We start from the raw sequence: 16,382 nt of genomic DNA, 5'->3' as shown, positions 1-16,382 counted from the left end.
GAAGCTGAAATAGCAGTGACTCAGACCCTGGAGTCACACCACTGTGATCCCAAGCCCTGGCTCAGCCATTTGCCAGCTGTGTGGCGTCCAGCAGCCACAGGTCTCAGAGCCCGACCGCCTCGTGTGTAAAAGGAGGCGATGGCGGGACAGTACAGTGGGGTGATGCGTTGATTGCTTGGCAGAGGGCCGGGCACACAGGTCACACTCGTGACATTTCAGTGATGTTTAAATCAAGTTTATACTCTTTAGGCTACTGTTCTAGGCTGGCCACAAACTGAGCTCAGCTTTCCATCCCGACTCTTCCCTCTACTCCTCCCCTCCCCCATCATCTGCTCTAACCCAATTAAGCTCTTCCAGAACATGCACTGCATTTCCCTACCTCTCATCCTACCTCCTGCCTTCACCCCCCATATTAGTTTCCTATGGCTGTTCTAACAAATTACCACAAACTTAGGGGCTTAACACCACTCATATTTATTCTTTTACAGTTCTGGAGGCCAAAGGTCCAAAATCAGTTTCGCTAAGGTAAAGGCAAGGGGCTGGTTCCTTCTGGAGGCTCTAGGAAAGAATCCGTTTCCTTGCCTTTTCTAGTCTCTAGACTGGAAAAGGCGAGGAAATAAAAATTCCCCGCTTTCCTTGGCTCACGGCAGAGGAGCACCTTCAACTCTCTGCTTCTGTCACAACACCGTCTCTGTCTGTAGTCAGACTCCCTGTGTCTGCTTCTTGTAAGAACCCATGCGCCTATGTTGGGTCCCCCCAGCTAATCCAGGATAAGCCCGCATCTCAAGATCCTTACCCTCATCACATCTGCAAAGGTCCTTCTGCCCTGTCAGGTAATGTTCATAGGCTCTACGGATTAGGACCCAGACATCTTTGGGGGGGAGGCATCATTCACCCAACCACCTCTTCCATTCTGACACGCCATCCCCTCCAACTCTGCATACCCACGCGTGCCCACGCCCAGTGGGGCCTCAGCCAAGCAGTGATCACACCAGGTGAATGATGGCGCCTCCCCTGGGACTCTTTCATAGACGGATGCTGTGCAAGGACCAACCTTGGGGTACTTCCCAGGATAAATACCCTGTTTAGAGAGAATAGGGCTTTCAAGAAACCAAGCTTGCTGCTGGGTGGAGCCCTGGGCTAGGACACAGAAGCCTGCGTTCAAGTCCATCCTCACACCTGTGGCTGAAGGTTCCCCCTCAGTGCCCCCGCCCTGGGAGGCTGCAGCCTCATATGAGCTGTGTGGCCTTGGACAAGTCATTTCACCTCTCTGGGCCTCGATGCCTCACCTGCCAAGGGAGGATGGTGAGCTAATTAGTACTGGCCTGTGGTAAGTGTCCAGTAAATACCAGCTGTGACTTTTACATGCAGTAACTTCTTCCTGAGCCTTTCTTTTGAGTGTAAATTATTTCTTTTATAGATCACAAGGACCACATGGATGGATCATTTCTAGACTTAAAGACCCTCGGGATGGAAAAAAATGTTCGGAAAATATTGGAGGTAAAACCTGACTTGCCAACTTTTTCAAGAGTAGAGATCGGAATGGTAACCAAAGAAACTTTGTCTCTGCATTGACTGACACGTGGGGAGGGTGGGCGTGAGGACAGACACTAGCCGTGTGCCCTGGCACCACTGTATACATCATTGGTTCGAGGCCAGGTCCTCCCTGATGGGCTGGCACCTGTATGGACTGGTCGGTACCTGGCCGTAACAGCGATCCAATGTTTGAATAGAAAGGCGGCTTCCCATCATGTACAGCATGATATAGCATTGCACTGATGCTGGCCAGGTCAATCTCTGGGCCCTCCTTTTCACATCACATGTTGTATTCTGCAGAAAATATCCAACAAGCTAATGTACAACAGTATGTCATGAGCTAGCCTAACATTTGCTTTTTGCTATAAACTGAAAAACATGAACACATAAAGGGCAGCAGAAGGGAGCCATGATGATTAAGAAGACACAAGTTCTAGAATCAGAGACCTGTGTCCTAATCCCAGCTCTGCAAGCTCTGTGACCTTGGGCAGCCTCCTAACCTTTCTGGGACTTCAATTTCACAGCTGTAAAATGATGATGGAAAAATTAAAGGAGATCATTATGTAAAGTGCTTATCCCAGTGCCTAGCTCATAGCGAGCACTTTAATAGATGATAGTTATTATTGTCAAACAGTATTTAAAGAGTATTATCCAAGAAAACCTTCCTTTCTTAGGGAGCATAGTTTGTGTTTTCCAGGATTTTCAGAGGTAATTTGATTGCTAGGTTGAAGGTGCCCTGTATCCTAAATGGATGTTTGACCGGGTGTTTGACTGACACATGACAATGGACAGCTCAGGCCAGCGTGGCTTGCTGCAGCAGCTGGTCTAAACCAGCTTTTGGAAAACATAATAAAGCCATCCTCTCTGTACCAGCATTTTCTCCTACAATTTTTCTAGACATTTGCTCACACGTCTAGAGATGTGAGTCTTCAGAAACTTGTTGGTCTTCCTGATAAAATCGAACCTTCCTTCTCTGAGGTTGGGAGTAGAGGGACCGTCTCCAGGTGGGGAGCTCAGCTGGATCTCACGTCCTGATGGTCCTGCTTCCAAGACCTTCTCCTTGGCAACAAGCCCTCATCCCACCACTGACACCACAGAGCAGGAAACCTCCTAACTCTCAATCCTCCAAGGTTGGCAGTAATTAAATGAAAGAGCAGGAGGAAGAATAGCTGACATCTGTGAACTGCTTACTGTGTGCCAGGCGTCGAGCTCAGCCGGCTCCATGCCTTATGTCATTTAACCATCATAGCAGCCTTGTGTCATAGTTACTATTATTGTCCCCATTTAACAGATAAGAAAAATTAAGGCTTCAGGAGGTCAAGTACCTCACCCAAGGTCACAGAATAATGATTGAAGACACACCAGGGGTGTGTCCCTGGTGGTCTGTCTGCGAGCCTGCAGAGACCGGGTGGGGACTGTGTGCTTGGATCCTGTAGCCCAGGCTCTTCCTTAGTGACCCTCCCCTCAGGAAAAGAGGGGGCGTCTGGAGCGGTACAGAGGATGCAGCTCAGGGTAGCTGAAGACACTGAGCAGCATCTCAGGTTCTTTTTGCAGCAGATCTGCCCGGTTTATTGTCATCTTCAGATACCCTCTTTTATTCTCATCTCCATAGATACATAGACAAATATGTCCACTCTTATCTATCACAGTCACTTTGGGGGCCATTATAGTTTTTTAGTTGTTTTGTTTTTAATCTCAGAGGTTTTCAGGGTAGTGCCAACAAATGCTAGGGCTAAGAGGTGCTCATGGCAAGCATTAAAAGCCAATTTATTTTTTAAGGAGGCTTATTATGGTTATTTGTAGTCATTCAGATCGGGTAACCTATTCAGACTGGTGGCCATTCCATGCAGTCATTTGGGCTTCCAGCAGCCAGCTGGCTGGTTGGGGTCTTAGGGAGATGCAGCTGCAAACACTATCTGCATTGTCTCTGGAAAGGGTCTGAAGGGATGCCCACCCACTAGGTTCCAGAGCTAGGAGAAGGTAGGGCCAAATTTTGTGAGGGTATGGTTTCTGCTGCACAGAAATGAGATTCCTTTAATAAAAAGGAGGGAGGCTATTTTCCACTTAACCTTCATTCGTTCATTCAACAAACATGCCCACTATGCACCACTCGGTGCCAGGTGCCATGCTGGGCACAAGGAGGGAGATAGTGAGCAAAAGCCACATGGTCCCCATTTTTCTGGAGCTTGTCTTCTCAACATCAGCGGTACTGATTTTTTGAGCCAGGTAACTCTTTGTTTGGGAGACTGCCCTATGCATCGTGGGGTGTTTAGCAGCATCCTTGTCCTCTACCCACTAGACGCCAGCAGCAATTATGACACCCACAAATGTGTCCAGGCATTGCTAAATGTCCTGGAGTGGGTAGGGTGGACAGAGTCACCCCCAGTTGAGAACCACTGGCCTAAAGGGAAGACAGACGAGACGGTGGCCAAAGAATGGCACAAGTGATGCATCATTTCAAAGGCAGTCGTGCTCTGAAGGGGTAGGAACACAGTCATAAAGAAAGCAGTTCACAGAGTCAGACTGGATTTAAAACCAACTCTCTTGGCATGGACATATATACACACACACGCTACCAAAGGTAAAATAGATAGCTAGTGGGAAGCAGCTGCATCGCACAGGGAGAGCAGGTTGGTGCTGTGTGTCTACCTAGAGGGGTGGGATAGGGAGGGTGGGAGGGAGATGCAAGAGTCAGGGGATATGGGGATATATGGATACGTATAGCTGATTCACTTTTTGATACAGCAGACACTAACACACCATTGTAAAGCAATTATACTCCAATAAAGATGTTAAAAAAATTAACTCTCTCAAATTATTCTTTAGTATCTTTCCAGTTCTTCCATTATTCTTTGGGTTATTCTTCTGGATGTAGAAAATCATAACGGAATGCCAAGAGAGTTTTTCTTCTTTTTTTTATTTCAGCCTCAAAATGGCCTTTCCAGCCCAGGGTCCATCATGGTCTCTGAGAAGTTAAGGAAAATGGATATGGCTGACGCTTTAGATCTTAGTGAAAAGCTGGTAGGTATACCCAGCATCAGTCCCCTCCTGTCCAAACGTGCGTGCCCTGCAGATAGTTTAAACATCAACTCCACATACATGTTTAGTTGTTACAGTAGCTCCACGAGACCCATCTCCTATCCCAGCATGGGCTAGAAATTGCAGAGCCCAATTCCTTGGAAGACTGGGTAGTAAGAATGAATGTTTATGTCTGTTGTCATTCCCCCTCCCCACTTCCCCCCAATTCTCAAAAAGGCATAGTGTAAATGGATGCGGGGGAAAATGAAAGTCGTACTAAAAGCCCCAAATGCACTCATTTGCAAAGCATGTGTTTCTTCTCTGCAACTGCAGAAAATGAATGAAACAGAATTAGACGTTTGCCTCCTCAAAGTGGCCTCCAGCGGTCTTGGGCCAGGCCTCTTACCTGAGAAATGCTTTCTCGTAGTACATGGACATGAGCAAAACCCTCGGGACTTTGATGAACATCAAAGGTATGTCAGGTCACGTGTCCATGAAACACCTCTCCCGAAAAGAGAGGGAGAGAGTCTACCAGCTTCGACTAACAGACCTGTACCTGGTGTTTGATAAGATCACCCTACTCAAGAACCAGCTGCAGAGAAAAGAAGAGCTTTTGAGACGATACGAGAAGGACATTGAACAGCTCATGTGTGGCCCATGTCTCCGGCAAAAGGCCCAGGCCTCCATTCTCCAGGCTAAACCTCGGTGCAGCTGCAGACCCGTAGGGACCAGGACAAGAGGACAGAGGCCTGGGTGTGGAGGGGGGCAGGCGGGATGGTGACTCAGGGCCTGATGGACCCAAGTCTCTGGGCAAGAAAGCAGCAGTTAAAGTACCCTACTGTTAAGGAATAAGGTGCACCTTTTATAAATGTGTCTGATGTTTCACCATGTGTGTGCTTTTCGTAATTCCATCCTATTTTCAGTGGTATCCGTTCCCCCACCCTCTCTGGGAAATTGGGAGGGGCTGGTAGCATAACCGTTGCCCCCTTCATGGTGCACGTCCACAGCCAATGGGCTATTTATTCTGCCCTCTAGTCCCCACATCTTCAGCCTTCCCTCCACTTGTAAGGAAACCGCGAAGCCAGGCATATATGGAAGTGTTCTGAGGATCTCCCAGGTCAGGAGCATTGGTGGTGAGTGAGAAAGCTGAGGAGAAAAGAGACTTTGTCTCTCCTGTGTGCTCAGGCAGAGCAAAGTGTCGGTTCAGATGTACCAGTCACAGGTGGCAAAGCTGAAGGACATCTCCAGAGAGGCCGAAGAAAAGGCGCTGCTGAAGGAGGCCCTGGCGCACATGGAAGAGTGGCTGCACCAGGAGAAGAGGGTCACCAGGGCGATCAGGCAGCAGAAGGTGAGAGGTCCCTGCTCGGAGCAGAGCCTCTGAGGCTGCCCCTCAGCTCCCTTTAGAAACAGCCAACTGAGGCCCCAGTGGGATCCAGGCAGCAAAGAATGCATTCACTCATTGCAAAGGAAGGTGGCAGAATAGCTTTAGCTTTAGGCAGACTTAGGTTTAGACTCTTGTTCTGCCATTTACTGTGTGACTTCAGGCAGCTTTTTTTTTTTAACATCTTTATTGGAGTATAATTGCTTTACAGTGTTGTGTTCATTTCTGCTGTGTAACAATGTGAATCAGCTATATGCATACGTATATCCTCCGATCCCTCCCTCTTGCGTCTCCCTCCCACCCTCCTTATCCCACCCCTCTAGGTGGTCGCAAAGCACTGAGCTGATCTCCCTGTGCTATGCAGCTGCTTCCCACTAGCTATCTATTTTATGTTTCGTAGTGTATATATGTCCATGCCACTCTCTCACTTCGTCCCAGCTTACCCTTCCCCCTCCCCATGTCCTCAAGTCCATTCTCTACATCTGTGTCTTTATTCCTGGCTGCCCCTAGGTTCATCAGAACATTCTTTTTTTTTTTTTTTTTTAGATTCCATATATATGTGTTAGCTTAACCTCTCTGAGACTCATAGTCTAGCTTGCCTCTATTTTTTTTAACTTTCTTTTTTTTAATTTAATTTTTATTTTATATTGGAGTATAGTTGATTTACAGAGTTGTGTTAGTTTCACATGTACAGCAAAGTGATTCAGTTATACATGTACATATATCTATTCTTTTTCAGATTCTTTTCCCATAATAGTTATTTCAGAATATTGAGTAGAGTTCCCTGTGTTATACAGTAGGTCCTTCTTGATTACATGTTTTATATATAATTGTGTGTATATGTTAAACCCAAAATCCTAATTTATCCTTCCCCACCACATTTCCACTTTGGTAACCATAAGTTTGTTTTCAAAGTCTGTGAGTCTCTTTCTGTTTTGTAAATAAGCTCATTTGTATCATTTTTTTTAGATTCCACATATAAGTGATATCATATGATATTTGTCTTTGTCTGACCTACTTCACATACTGTGATAGTCTCTAGGTCCATCCATGTTGCTGCAAATGGCATTACTTCACTCTTTTTTATGGCTGAGTAGTATTCCACTGTATATTTGTACCACATCTTCTTTATCCACTCCTCCATCGACATTTAGGCTGCTTCCATTTCCTGGCTGTTGTGAACAGTGCTTTCTGAGACTCATAGTCTAGCTCATCTGTATTTTTTAACTTTTGATAATTTGTGTATTTTATCTTGTTTTTTCTATCCAGATAACTATTTTTTCTACCAGTTGTATTGAGACATAATTGACACACAGCACTGTACTGAGCTTAAGGGTGTCCAGCATCATGATCTGACTTCCCTGCCTCCTGAAATGATGACCACAATCAGTTGAGTGAACAGCCCGAGTGTTTTTAAAGGCGGCGCTTCTGATTTTCATTGTTCTGCCAGGTGCCAGGGATACACCGAGGAATAAGCTTTCTGAGAATAAAGATTTGGGTTTGCTCTTCTGAGTAGCCAGAATAGTACTCCAGTCTTTCTGACTTGGGGCTGTGTATTTGTACACGCATGCTTGCGTGTATCTGTGTACATGTGAGTATGTGCTGTGTGTTTGCATGTGTGTGTATTTGCATGTGTGTGTTTGTTTCCTGCATGAGCTCTAAGGAGGCCAAGGTGATAGAAGGGTGCCCTTCTCCTTAACCAGGAGGTGATGGTCAGATAGTTCCTTGCAGAAGCCTGCCCTCCATCCTGCGAACCTTCCAGGCAACAGGTTTCCAGACAGCAGGCTCTCTGACTTAGAGCCCCAGAAATGAAAAGTGGCTGTCCTCCTCTGAGGGAGCCTGGATGCGGTGTTTCCAGTGCTCACTGCTGTGAATTAAACATCACAGGCCTTAGTCTGCATGTGTCATGGGGCTGCCTCAGGCAGAGGACAGTTTCCTTTCACACCAAGCAATGCCAGGGAGAGGTGGGCCAGTGACAGAGTTGTGACTTTCCCTTTGATCTGCCCTCTGGAGAGCTCACCCCTCCCCGAAATGCCCCCCCCGCCCACAGGGCTTGGCAGACTAGGCCCCAAAGCAGAGACACCAGACCACAGAATGGGAGAGAGAAGGGCCCAAAAAAAGCCATTGTCATGTACTGAAAACCTGAGGATTTACATAATCAGGCTTCACATGCATTATTCATGGGCTGCCTCATTCATACACAATGCAAGGGACGTGCCAGCCTGTTTGTCAGGAAGAAAACAATAATACATTTTAAAGTTTTGCTGGATCCTAAAGGGCACTTGTATACATCTGTCTTGGCATCCATTCCTTCAAGGGAGTATATCTTCGTTGTCTTTAAGCAGAAATGAACAGAAAGCAGAATTCCTCTTTTCTAAGTTTTACACTTAGTATTTTCACAAGGAGCCTTAGTTCTTTAGCCTCCTGTATAAAACTTTGAAACTCTTCACCCGTTCACAGAGGTGGCAAGGTTGAAGCACTGAGATGAAATTACACATCTTAAGCTTCAGAATTGCCCCCCCCAAAAAAATGGAGTTTGTAGTTTTAATGTTTGATCATCTCTTCACCAAGCAGATCTTTCAAGAATCAAAAGTCCTATTTCCACACTAATATCTTTGGCTGTGAAAATGAGACTTGGTATAAGATGCTGGGCCTTCACAGCGAACTGGGCCTGTGGCTCTGTCCATGTGGCAGAGGGACGGGAAACGCGGCCCAGGCCGTGCTCACTCGAATCCACTTCCCACATCACTCGAGAAGCCGGCAGTGTCTCTCAGAGTTCAGAGGCCAGATTTGGAGTCAAACAAATAGGGGTCAATCCCCACCGCTGCCCCGAATGACCCTGAGTAAGTGGCTTGACCTCTGTATCGCAGGTTCCTCAACAAAAGCAACCAAAACTCTTAGCAAGGGGCCTACTCCATGGGGCAGTGGGAGGGTTAAATGGCAAAATGCCTACAGTGCCTGGCATATCACAAGCCCTGTTTCTAAGGGGGAAGAATAGGCAGCTCATGGATGGGTGGGGATTCCTCTATTTTTTTCAGGGAGCTTCCTGCCAGCTGACGCCTTCCCCGGTCCTCCCAAAGCCGCCAGCTCTTATGGGACGCGCTCTTCTCTTTGGTGAATACGACTAGGGCCACGGCCAAGAAAGGACCCAGATACCTTTTGTGAAAGGGCTAAGGCTGGGATTTTCAAGAGGAAATTTTTAAATGCACAGAAGTTGCCACTTGGGAAGCACGCAAGCCCTTTCTTAGGGCTTGAAGTGTAAGAAAGGCTGAAGGGCACCAGCTGCTTCTGGCAGGAGAAGCCGCTCAGCTCTCCTGCCAATCAGATCTCCAACCAATCAAGTCCTGGCTAGGGGGCGTGACCACCGCTTTGCCTTGTGGTCTCAGCCAGGAAAACCCCCTAACCTTCCCTCTGCTTAATTAGCTCAGATCCCTCTTCTTTAAGATGAGAATAAAAATGGCACCTAGCTCGTAGCCTTCCCAATGGGAGCTTGTATACAAAACCCTTAGCACATAGGACCACAAAGCATACATGCTCTCCTACCATCGTCATTATGCTCACTATTCTCTTTAACTCACTATCTTCCAAGATTTCCTTGGGCCCAGGTATTCTCAAGATTCTGGCTTCCTCCGTGCCACTTGTGTGTTTTGTTTGTTTGTTACTTTGTTTGTTTTTGCGGTACGCAGGCCTCTCACTGTTGTGGCCTCTCCCGTTGCGGAGCACAGGCTCCGGACGCGCAGTCTCAGCGGCCATGGCTCACGGGCCCAGCCGCTCGGCGGCATGTGGGATCCTCCTGGACCGGGACACGAACACGTGTCCCCTGCATCGACAAGTCGACTCTCAACCACTGCGCCACCAGGGAAGCCCCACAATTGGTAGATGTTGTGTAGGAGGGGCGTGGGATTGGAGGGGCTTCGGGTGGTGCTCTTCCGCCCACAATGATGAAGTAGAACCATGTGGCCAGGCCTATGCAGCATACGGATAGAAGAAGGCTAAAGAAAAAGACCCTCCCGCACCCCCTTCATCACATCCCAGTGAGTTCAGTAAAGTTCAGGAAAAGCAGGTGCACAGGGGCCAGGCTCTGCCCTCAGTGCCCAGCTGCCCACTGATGGAACTTAATCCAGGAAGGAATTTTGCAGCAATGTTCAAACTGGGGTTCCCTGGAGCCTTTGGGTGCCATGGAAGGGTGTGACTCTCAAAGCACACACACCTTTCTCCCGCCAGAGAAGCTCTCCGTTATCTTATACCCCAAGTTCCTCATGGGATTTTGCTTGGATAAACGGTTCTGCAAACAAAACGGGGGGGGGGGATGGGGTGGGAGAGAAGAAGGCTGTTGGTTTAAAACTAAGCCCTGCTCTGTAATATCTGGGCATTTGGATAGTGATTGTCTCAACGGAGTTTGTGATAAATACCGAGTGGCCGCAGGCTGGAGGCCTTCTCCACGGAAAACGCCTGGAGGGCAATTGTCAGTTCAATACGGGCCCATCAGCCTTCACGGACAGTCCTCTGAGGGTAGAGTTAGCATCCTTCTGGGAGAAGGGAAGAGGCTCGTAAGCACCTATGCCCTGTCCCAAAAGACAGCCTTATTTCCTCCCTGAGTTGTGTGACTACCCGGTAGGGTTGCCAGATTGAGGGGAAAACAAACAAACCAAAAACACGATGCCCAGTTAAATTTTAATTTCAGATAAACAACAAAAGCTATTCGGTATAAATGTCCTAAATATTACACGGGGCATATTCACACTCACAAATTTGTTGGCTTCATTCTGAAATTCAGATTTAACTGGGCATCCTGTATTTTATTTGGCAACCCCTCCAACATTTACTGAGCACCAACTAGACACCAAGCAGGGAGGTTCTGAAGCGGGTGTCGCAAGATGGCAGCCCACAGATATATTCCATTTGGCTCATGGGAGTTTTTTTAAAGTTACATTTCAAAATAGGGCAGTTTCCTGGAATACTCTGGATTTCCAGCTTCTCTGGGAAACTTGGAAGATCTGGCGACCCTAGGCCCACAGACCCACAAGCCACCATCACAAGCCTCCATCTTCCAGGCCCCTTAGAAAGGCGCTGGGCTCGTGTGTTTGCTGCTGTCCACCACCACCCCAGCTCACTTCACCCACTTCTTTTACTTTCCTGGCCGCTGTAGGAATCAGGTTGGCGACCCCAGTGGATGCTCAGGGCTCTAGGAGAACGTCTCCTTCCTGACACCACTGCACATTCACCTGCGGAGTGTCAGTCTGCAAGGGAGACCCCAGTTCCCTCTCACTTTTGTGTCTCCAGTGCCTAGGGGGTGCTCTTTCTTTGATGAGCTGCCCCTGAGGTGCAGGGTCTTGAGCAGATCAGGGTCAGCAATAGTCATCAAACCCCAGGGGAGCGGCAAGCTCCAGGTTTTCAGTGATGCTGGCTTCCCAACAGGCCCCTGTAGTCCCTGCCAGGGAGGTTAGCCACTGGGGCTTTCAACATTTCCACTGGGTGGAAAGCCACTGGACATCTACAGCCTCTTCCACTGATCTAGGAGGCTCTGCTTCCAGCTAAAGCAGATCTGTCCTCCAAGAAGAATACAGTATCCTTCGTAGCCTTCTTGGTTGACCACCTCCTTCTCTGCTGGAATCTGGAACAGAGATTCCCTAAAAGGTGCAGCAGGACAGTGTAGCGTTACCCCAAAGCCACACCCCCTTCTGCAGACCTCTATCCTCACCTCCTCACCTAGGAAGGCTCAACATTCCATCCAAATGGGTAGCATCTGAAAGTTGAGAAAAATCCATTTTTCTCTGATGCAAAAGGCAAAGAAGAACATAAGCTAAATGTTGTCAATATTCTTTCTGTGTTAAAGAGACGAATGTTTGGAGAGCTGATGAAGAACTCAAAGATGCAGAACTCACATTTCCAGGTGAGCCAGAAGAGAGAAGAGAGAAAACCCTAGAACGTCAGCAGGAAGCCCAGTGGACAGTTATCCCACATCTATTATGTACTGAGCCTTTGGCATGTGCCGGGCACAGAGCCAAACACCCGACGTGCAGTATCTCCTTTAAGCTTCACAACAACCCTATGGGGTGGGTGTTGTTATTATACCCAATTTACATATGAGGTGTCTGAGGCTCAGAGACTTTCTTTGTCCAGAGCCACACAGCTCAGTAGGAGAGCTGGGAATCAGTGCAGATCTGACACCCAGGGGAGTGCTAGCTTTTCCTCCTTTAGGTTATAAACCTCCAGGTAATAAACCTGATACATATCCAGTGGAATTTGTCTTAAATTTCAAGGAAGCATCCTCTAGAATTCTCTTCAAAGTCGAGAATTAAGACTATGAAATCTTGAACATGTTGAAACATTGCCATTGACAAATCAGCCCTGGAACTGGAATTAAGCCAGTCCACGTTCCCACTTTGCAGACAGTAGAGGCGAGCTCTCAGGAAGCTAGAAAGCCAAACACATTTTGGTTGAATATGAGAGAGGAGACATTCAAGTTTGATAAAAGGCCACAGTCATGCTGAGGCAACCAAATTATCATGGGAAGAAACGAAGATATTCTAGGTGAGGGATATATTTGAAAAATAGAAGCTTCTCAACCAGCATCCTTGTGCTAAGACCAGAAGGTGGTTACTCCCCAGAGCAGGATGTTAAGAGGATAGAGAGCATCCTGAGGGCCCCACTTGATCTGAGACGTTTGCCACCCTGCAAAGTGGAAACGACTGGAAGTTTGTTACTTATTCACTCACATATATGACTGAGCTGGGAGGAGGCAGAAACTGCCCTACATCTAGGTTTTGTCTGAGGACCACCTGCGGATGTGAAATGGCAGAGGAGATATTGGGATGGGCCCCGGATGTTGTGGGAACATTGTGCTTCTCTGAGATGTGAGACGCCCTGGAACTTCACGCTGCCTCTGGCTTTAACAGAAGCGGGGCAGATGGTGCTTCGGCTAAGAGCAAAGAGCCAGCTTCCCATTCTCCCTGCCCTCCAGCCTGAGCTTAGAAGTTTGGTGTCTAGGATCTCCTCAGTACAGAAAGGTTTCCTCCAGGTTCCTTGCCAAGGGTAACTTGGGCAACTCCTTCCCCAAGAGTGGGCCTTGGGCTTCCCTGGTGGCGTAGTGGTTGAGAGTCCGCCTGCCGATGCAGGGGACACGGGTTCATGCCCCGGTCTGGGAAGATCCCACATGCCACGGAGCGGCTGGGCCTGTCAGCCATGGCCGCTGAGCCTGTGTGTCCGGAGCCGGTGCTCTGCAACGGGAGAGGCCACAACACTGAGAGCCCTGTGTACCGCAAAAAATAAAAAAAGGTGGGGAGGGGGCTTTTTTAAGGATATCGGGGTGAGTGTCTCATAAAAACCTTGAGCTGAAAGAGAGCCTGGCCTCGAAATAGAACTGGTAAGCCATCAGATCTCAGGCATCATCTCTTTTACACACACACAAGCATGCGCACATGCACACACAGGCCGTATCTCCTCTCCGTGTCTCTGTGTGGCTCCCCTGATCTCTGCTCTCTCCAGTCATGTGACAGGAAGGAATGACCTCATGGTCCCCCAGTTCAAAGACCAGCCCAGGTAGCAAGTAGCATCTTAGAGCCCATAACCCCAAATCCTGGGAGTGAACATCTTAAAAGCCCAGCCCGTGCCAAGTGCCCAATCAGCTATGACCAGGGAAAGAGTCACACACATGGCTGCCTGGATCCAGGAGTAGTGCTCAGAAAAGGGTTAGACAGACCCCCTAGAGTATGCTGCATTTTACCCTCCTAAGACATCAGAGACATAAGGCATTCAGTTCAGTAACAGCTTTTCGAGAGAAAGTCCATCCCAATGAAATTGCCTATCATCAGAAACTCCTGGTTCAAAAAAAAGATGCAAATGTCAGAAGAAAACGTTATCTGTGTATCTGGAAGAGTGTACACCAAAATATGAATAAGGTTACCTGTGGGTAGTGTGATAATGGTGGATCATTTTACCTTCGTTTTGCTCACGTCTATGTGTGTATATAAATACTTTTTACAACAAAGATTTTATTTTCAGTAAAAAAAAAATGCCATTTGAGAAATATTTGGGGATCTCCCTACAATTATAGAGTTTGGGCATTTGTTGCTCTTGCTTGTTGTAGGTTGGAGCCAGAAAAGGCACCCCAAAGATGGACCAAGGAAGGGAGATGCTGAAGAGAGAAATGTCCAGCAAATCCAGCCAGAGCCTTCTGTTTTCTAAACCTGGTGGAAGGAACTAGAAACGTCGTTCCGCTGGGCCTCGCGTGATCCTCCGTGAGTCAGTGTAACTCTTCTGCGTCAAACTACTAAGATGCTTTTTTAGGACATTAAAGGTTGCTACCCTAGTGTGTTGCTTCCTAGACTGGTATTTTGCACAATACTGTATTTTGGAGTGTGTGAGGAGAGGGGTTCTTTTCACAGATATTATGAATGTAAACATACTCAGGCATATGAAGAATAAGTTTGAAATTCAGACTCCTAGGCCTGGTAGATGCAATTATGTGTTTGGGTAGTGACAAACTCAAACGTCACACCTCCAAGGAGCTCTGAGAAGCCCGCAGTTGAGAAAACCCAGGGCGTGTACTGGGGCCATAGGACAGAATGGTAACCTCGGGGCTGTTGGGGCCATGGTATAGTGCATTTATATCTGAATTGATTATAATAAATGTGAACAGCAACCAGTTTTATCGCTTCCATAACAGTGAGTCATGTTTATATGGCGCTCTGCGGTGTTCAAAACACTTCTCGTCTAATCCTCTCTCAAGCCCTGGGAGGTAAAGAGCATTATATTCCCCATTTTACAAATGAGGAAGCTGAGGCCCAGAGAGGTTAAATGGCCCGTCTAAAGTCACACAGCTAGTAAATTCAAGAATTGGGTCTGGAACCCAGGTTTCTAACTCCATCTCACGCTGCCCATTCTGCCGCACCAAGACAGCCCAGTAGGTCAAGTCCCAGGCCATCAGGACAGACCAAGTACCCAGTCATCAAAGAACACACACTGCCCAGGTGGACACACCCCTTTCCCGTGGTGTTTGAAGAGACCCTCATTTTTGCCTTCTCTCCAGCCATCTGTTCTCTCCCTGCCTTTCTTGTACGGCCAGAGACCACCAAATAAAACAGGAGGAAGAGCCAGAAGCCATGAATATCATTTATTTTTTATTTTTAAAAAGCCACAATAAAAGTATTTTGATATTTTAAAACCAAATGCATTCTTTATACTGATTAAAACTAGAAGGAAATGGGAAAAATGATTTGCATCATCTTCCACTAAAGGTGCTTCTTACACAGTGAGAAGGGTGAGCATCACCTGACCTTAAAAATAATCTTGAAAATCCCAGCAGTTTTCCATAAAGAACATATTACTTATACTGTACCATATCCCCCAAATCCAAAACAGCCATCTCCAGCACCAGAAAAGATCACTTGGTCAGGCAGTAGTTAAGTAGCTGGCTCATGTTTGGAAGCCAAATTGTGTGGGAAAAAAACTACTTTGGTTGAATACAAATATTTGAATTTGCATAAGTTAAATGTAATGCCTATGTGACTCCACTGTATTTGAGGTCTTTCAAAGGACGTGTTAATCTTTACCGTATCAACATTGCAACCCACAATGGCAATGTCCTTTCTTCACTCCTTGAACTAGATGGTTCTTTAGGTGTCTCCTCAGCCACACACCCCTTTCTCTGAGTATGCACATTCCCCAACCAGGTTTACCCTACCTACTGCTGCTCTCTTGGCCACACCTGACTGGCTGATCAGTAGATATTCTACCCAAGCCAGACCAATCAGGTTTCTCTTCTAACCCAAGCTGGGCCAATCAGCACCTGTGCCCTTGATATTTGGAAGTGGGACACGGAGTTACCACACAGGTCATTAATCGCCCGGAGCTGAAAGTCTTGATGCAGTTCCCAGCTGGGGTGGCCATTTCTCCCACTGTGTTTGGAGAAACAAAGCCAGTCTTAGAAAGAGATGGCCAGGATAGATAAGCAACAGGTAGAGACAAGAAACCAAGACCCAGGGAATTCCCTGGCCGTCCACCCTGCCCTTTCACTGCCAAGGGCCCGGACTCAATCCCTGGTCAGTTAGCTAGGATCGCATAAGCCACACCGTGTGGCAAAAAAAAAAAAGAAGAAGAAGAAACCAAGACGACCCCCAGAGAGACAGTGCAGCAGACACTACAAGCCCCTTAGTCATTGCCTCCCTCTACTGTATAAGCAGCACGCGAAATGCCCTCATTTCCCAGCCTCCCTTGCAGCTAGACCTGGCTGTGTTGTTCAGTTCTGGCCAGTGACATGCAGGTGAAGGCCCTGGGCAGGGCTTCCCTTCTGGAATTAAAGACAAGGCTTTGCTAGGAGAAAGTTTTTCTCTTTGTCCCTTTGCACTGTCTCCTTTTCCTCTCCTGGAGCTCAGTCTTGGAGCTGGAGCAGCCATGTTGGGGATCACCAGGTAACAAGCAAGAGACCAAAGCCCACCTCAAAGGA

The 16,382-nt window shown here is 47.5% G+C and overlaps 1 protein-coding gene and 1 pseudogene across 2 annotated transcripts in view; one reads left to right on the top strand and one right to left on the bottom strand.

Moving 5' to 3' along the window:
• LOC308621087 (forkhead-associated domain-containing protein 1-like) overlaps positions 1-14,169 on the top strand; it is a gene marked incomplete at its 5' end in the record, with an annotated part of 101,097 nt that extends 86,928 nt beyond the window's left edge. Inside the window, 5 exons of the mRNA XM_081241259.1 lie at positions 1,421-1,545; positions 4,462-4,557; positions 4,982-5,202; positions 5,740-5,902; positions 14,025-14,169. Of these exons, the coding sequence (XP_081097385.1) occupies positions 1,421-1,545; positions 4,462-4,557; positions 4,982-5,202; positions 5,740-5,902; positions 14,025-14,141 (722 nt within the window). The 3' untranslated portion in view covers positions 14,142-14,169. The remainder of the gene's footprint in view (positions 1-1,420; positions 1,546-4,461; positions 4,558-4,981; positions 5,203-5,739; positions 5,903-14,024) is intronic.
• Positions 1-16,382, bottom strand: part of LOC308620770 (centrosomal protein of 78 kDa-like) — a 1,829,729-nt pseudogene that overhangs the window by 218,534 nt on the left and 1,594,813 nt on the right. The window lies entirely within an intron of this gene.

Source organism: Mesoplodon bidens, assembly GCF_964165515.1.
Source record: "Mesoplodon bidens genome assembly, chromosome: 7".
Taxonomy (NCBI): domain Eukaryota; kingdom Metazoa; phylum Chordata; class Mammalia; order Artiodactyla; family Ziphiidae; genus Mesoplodon; species Mesoplodon bidens.
This window is presented reverse-complemented; position numbering and strand designations above follow the sequence as displayed.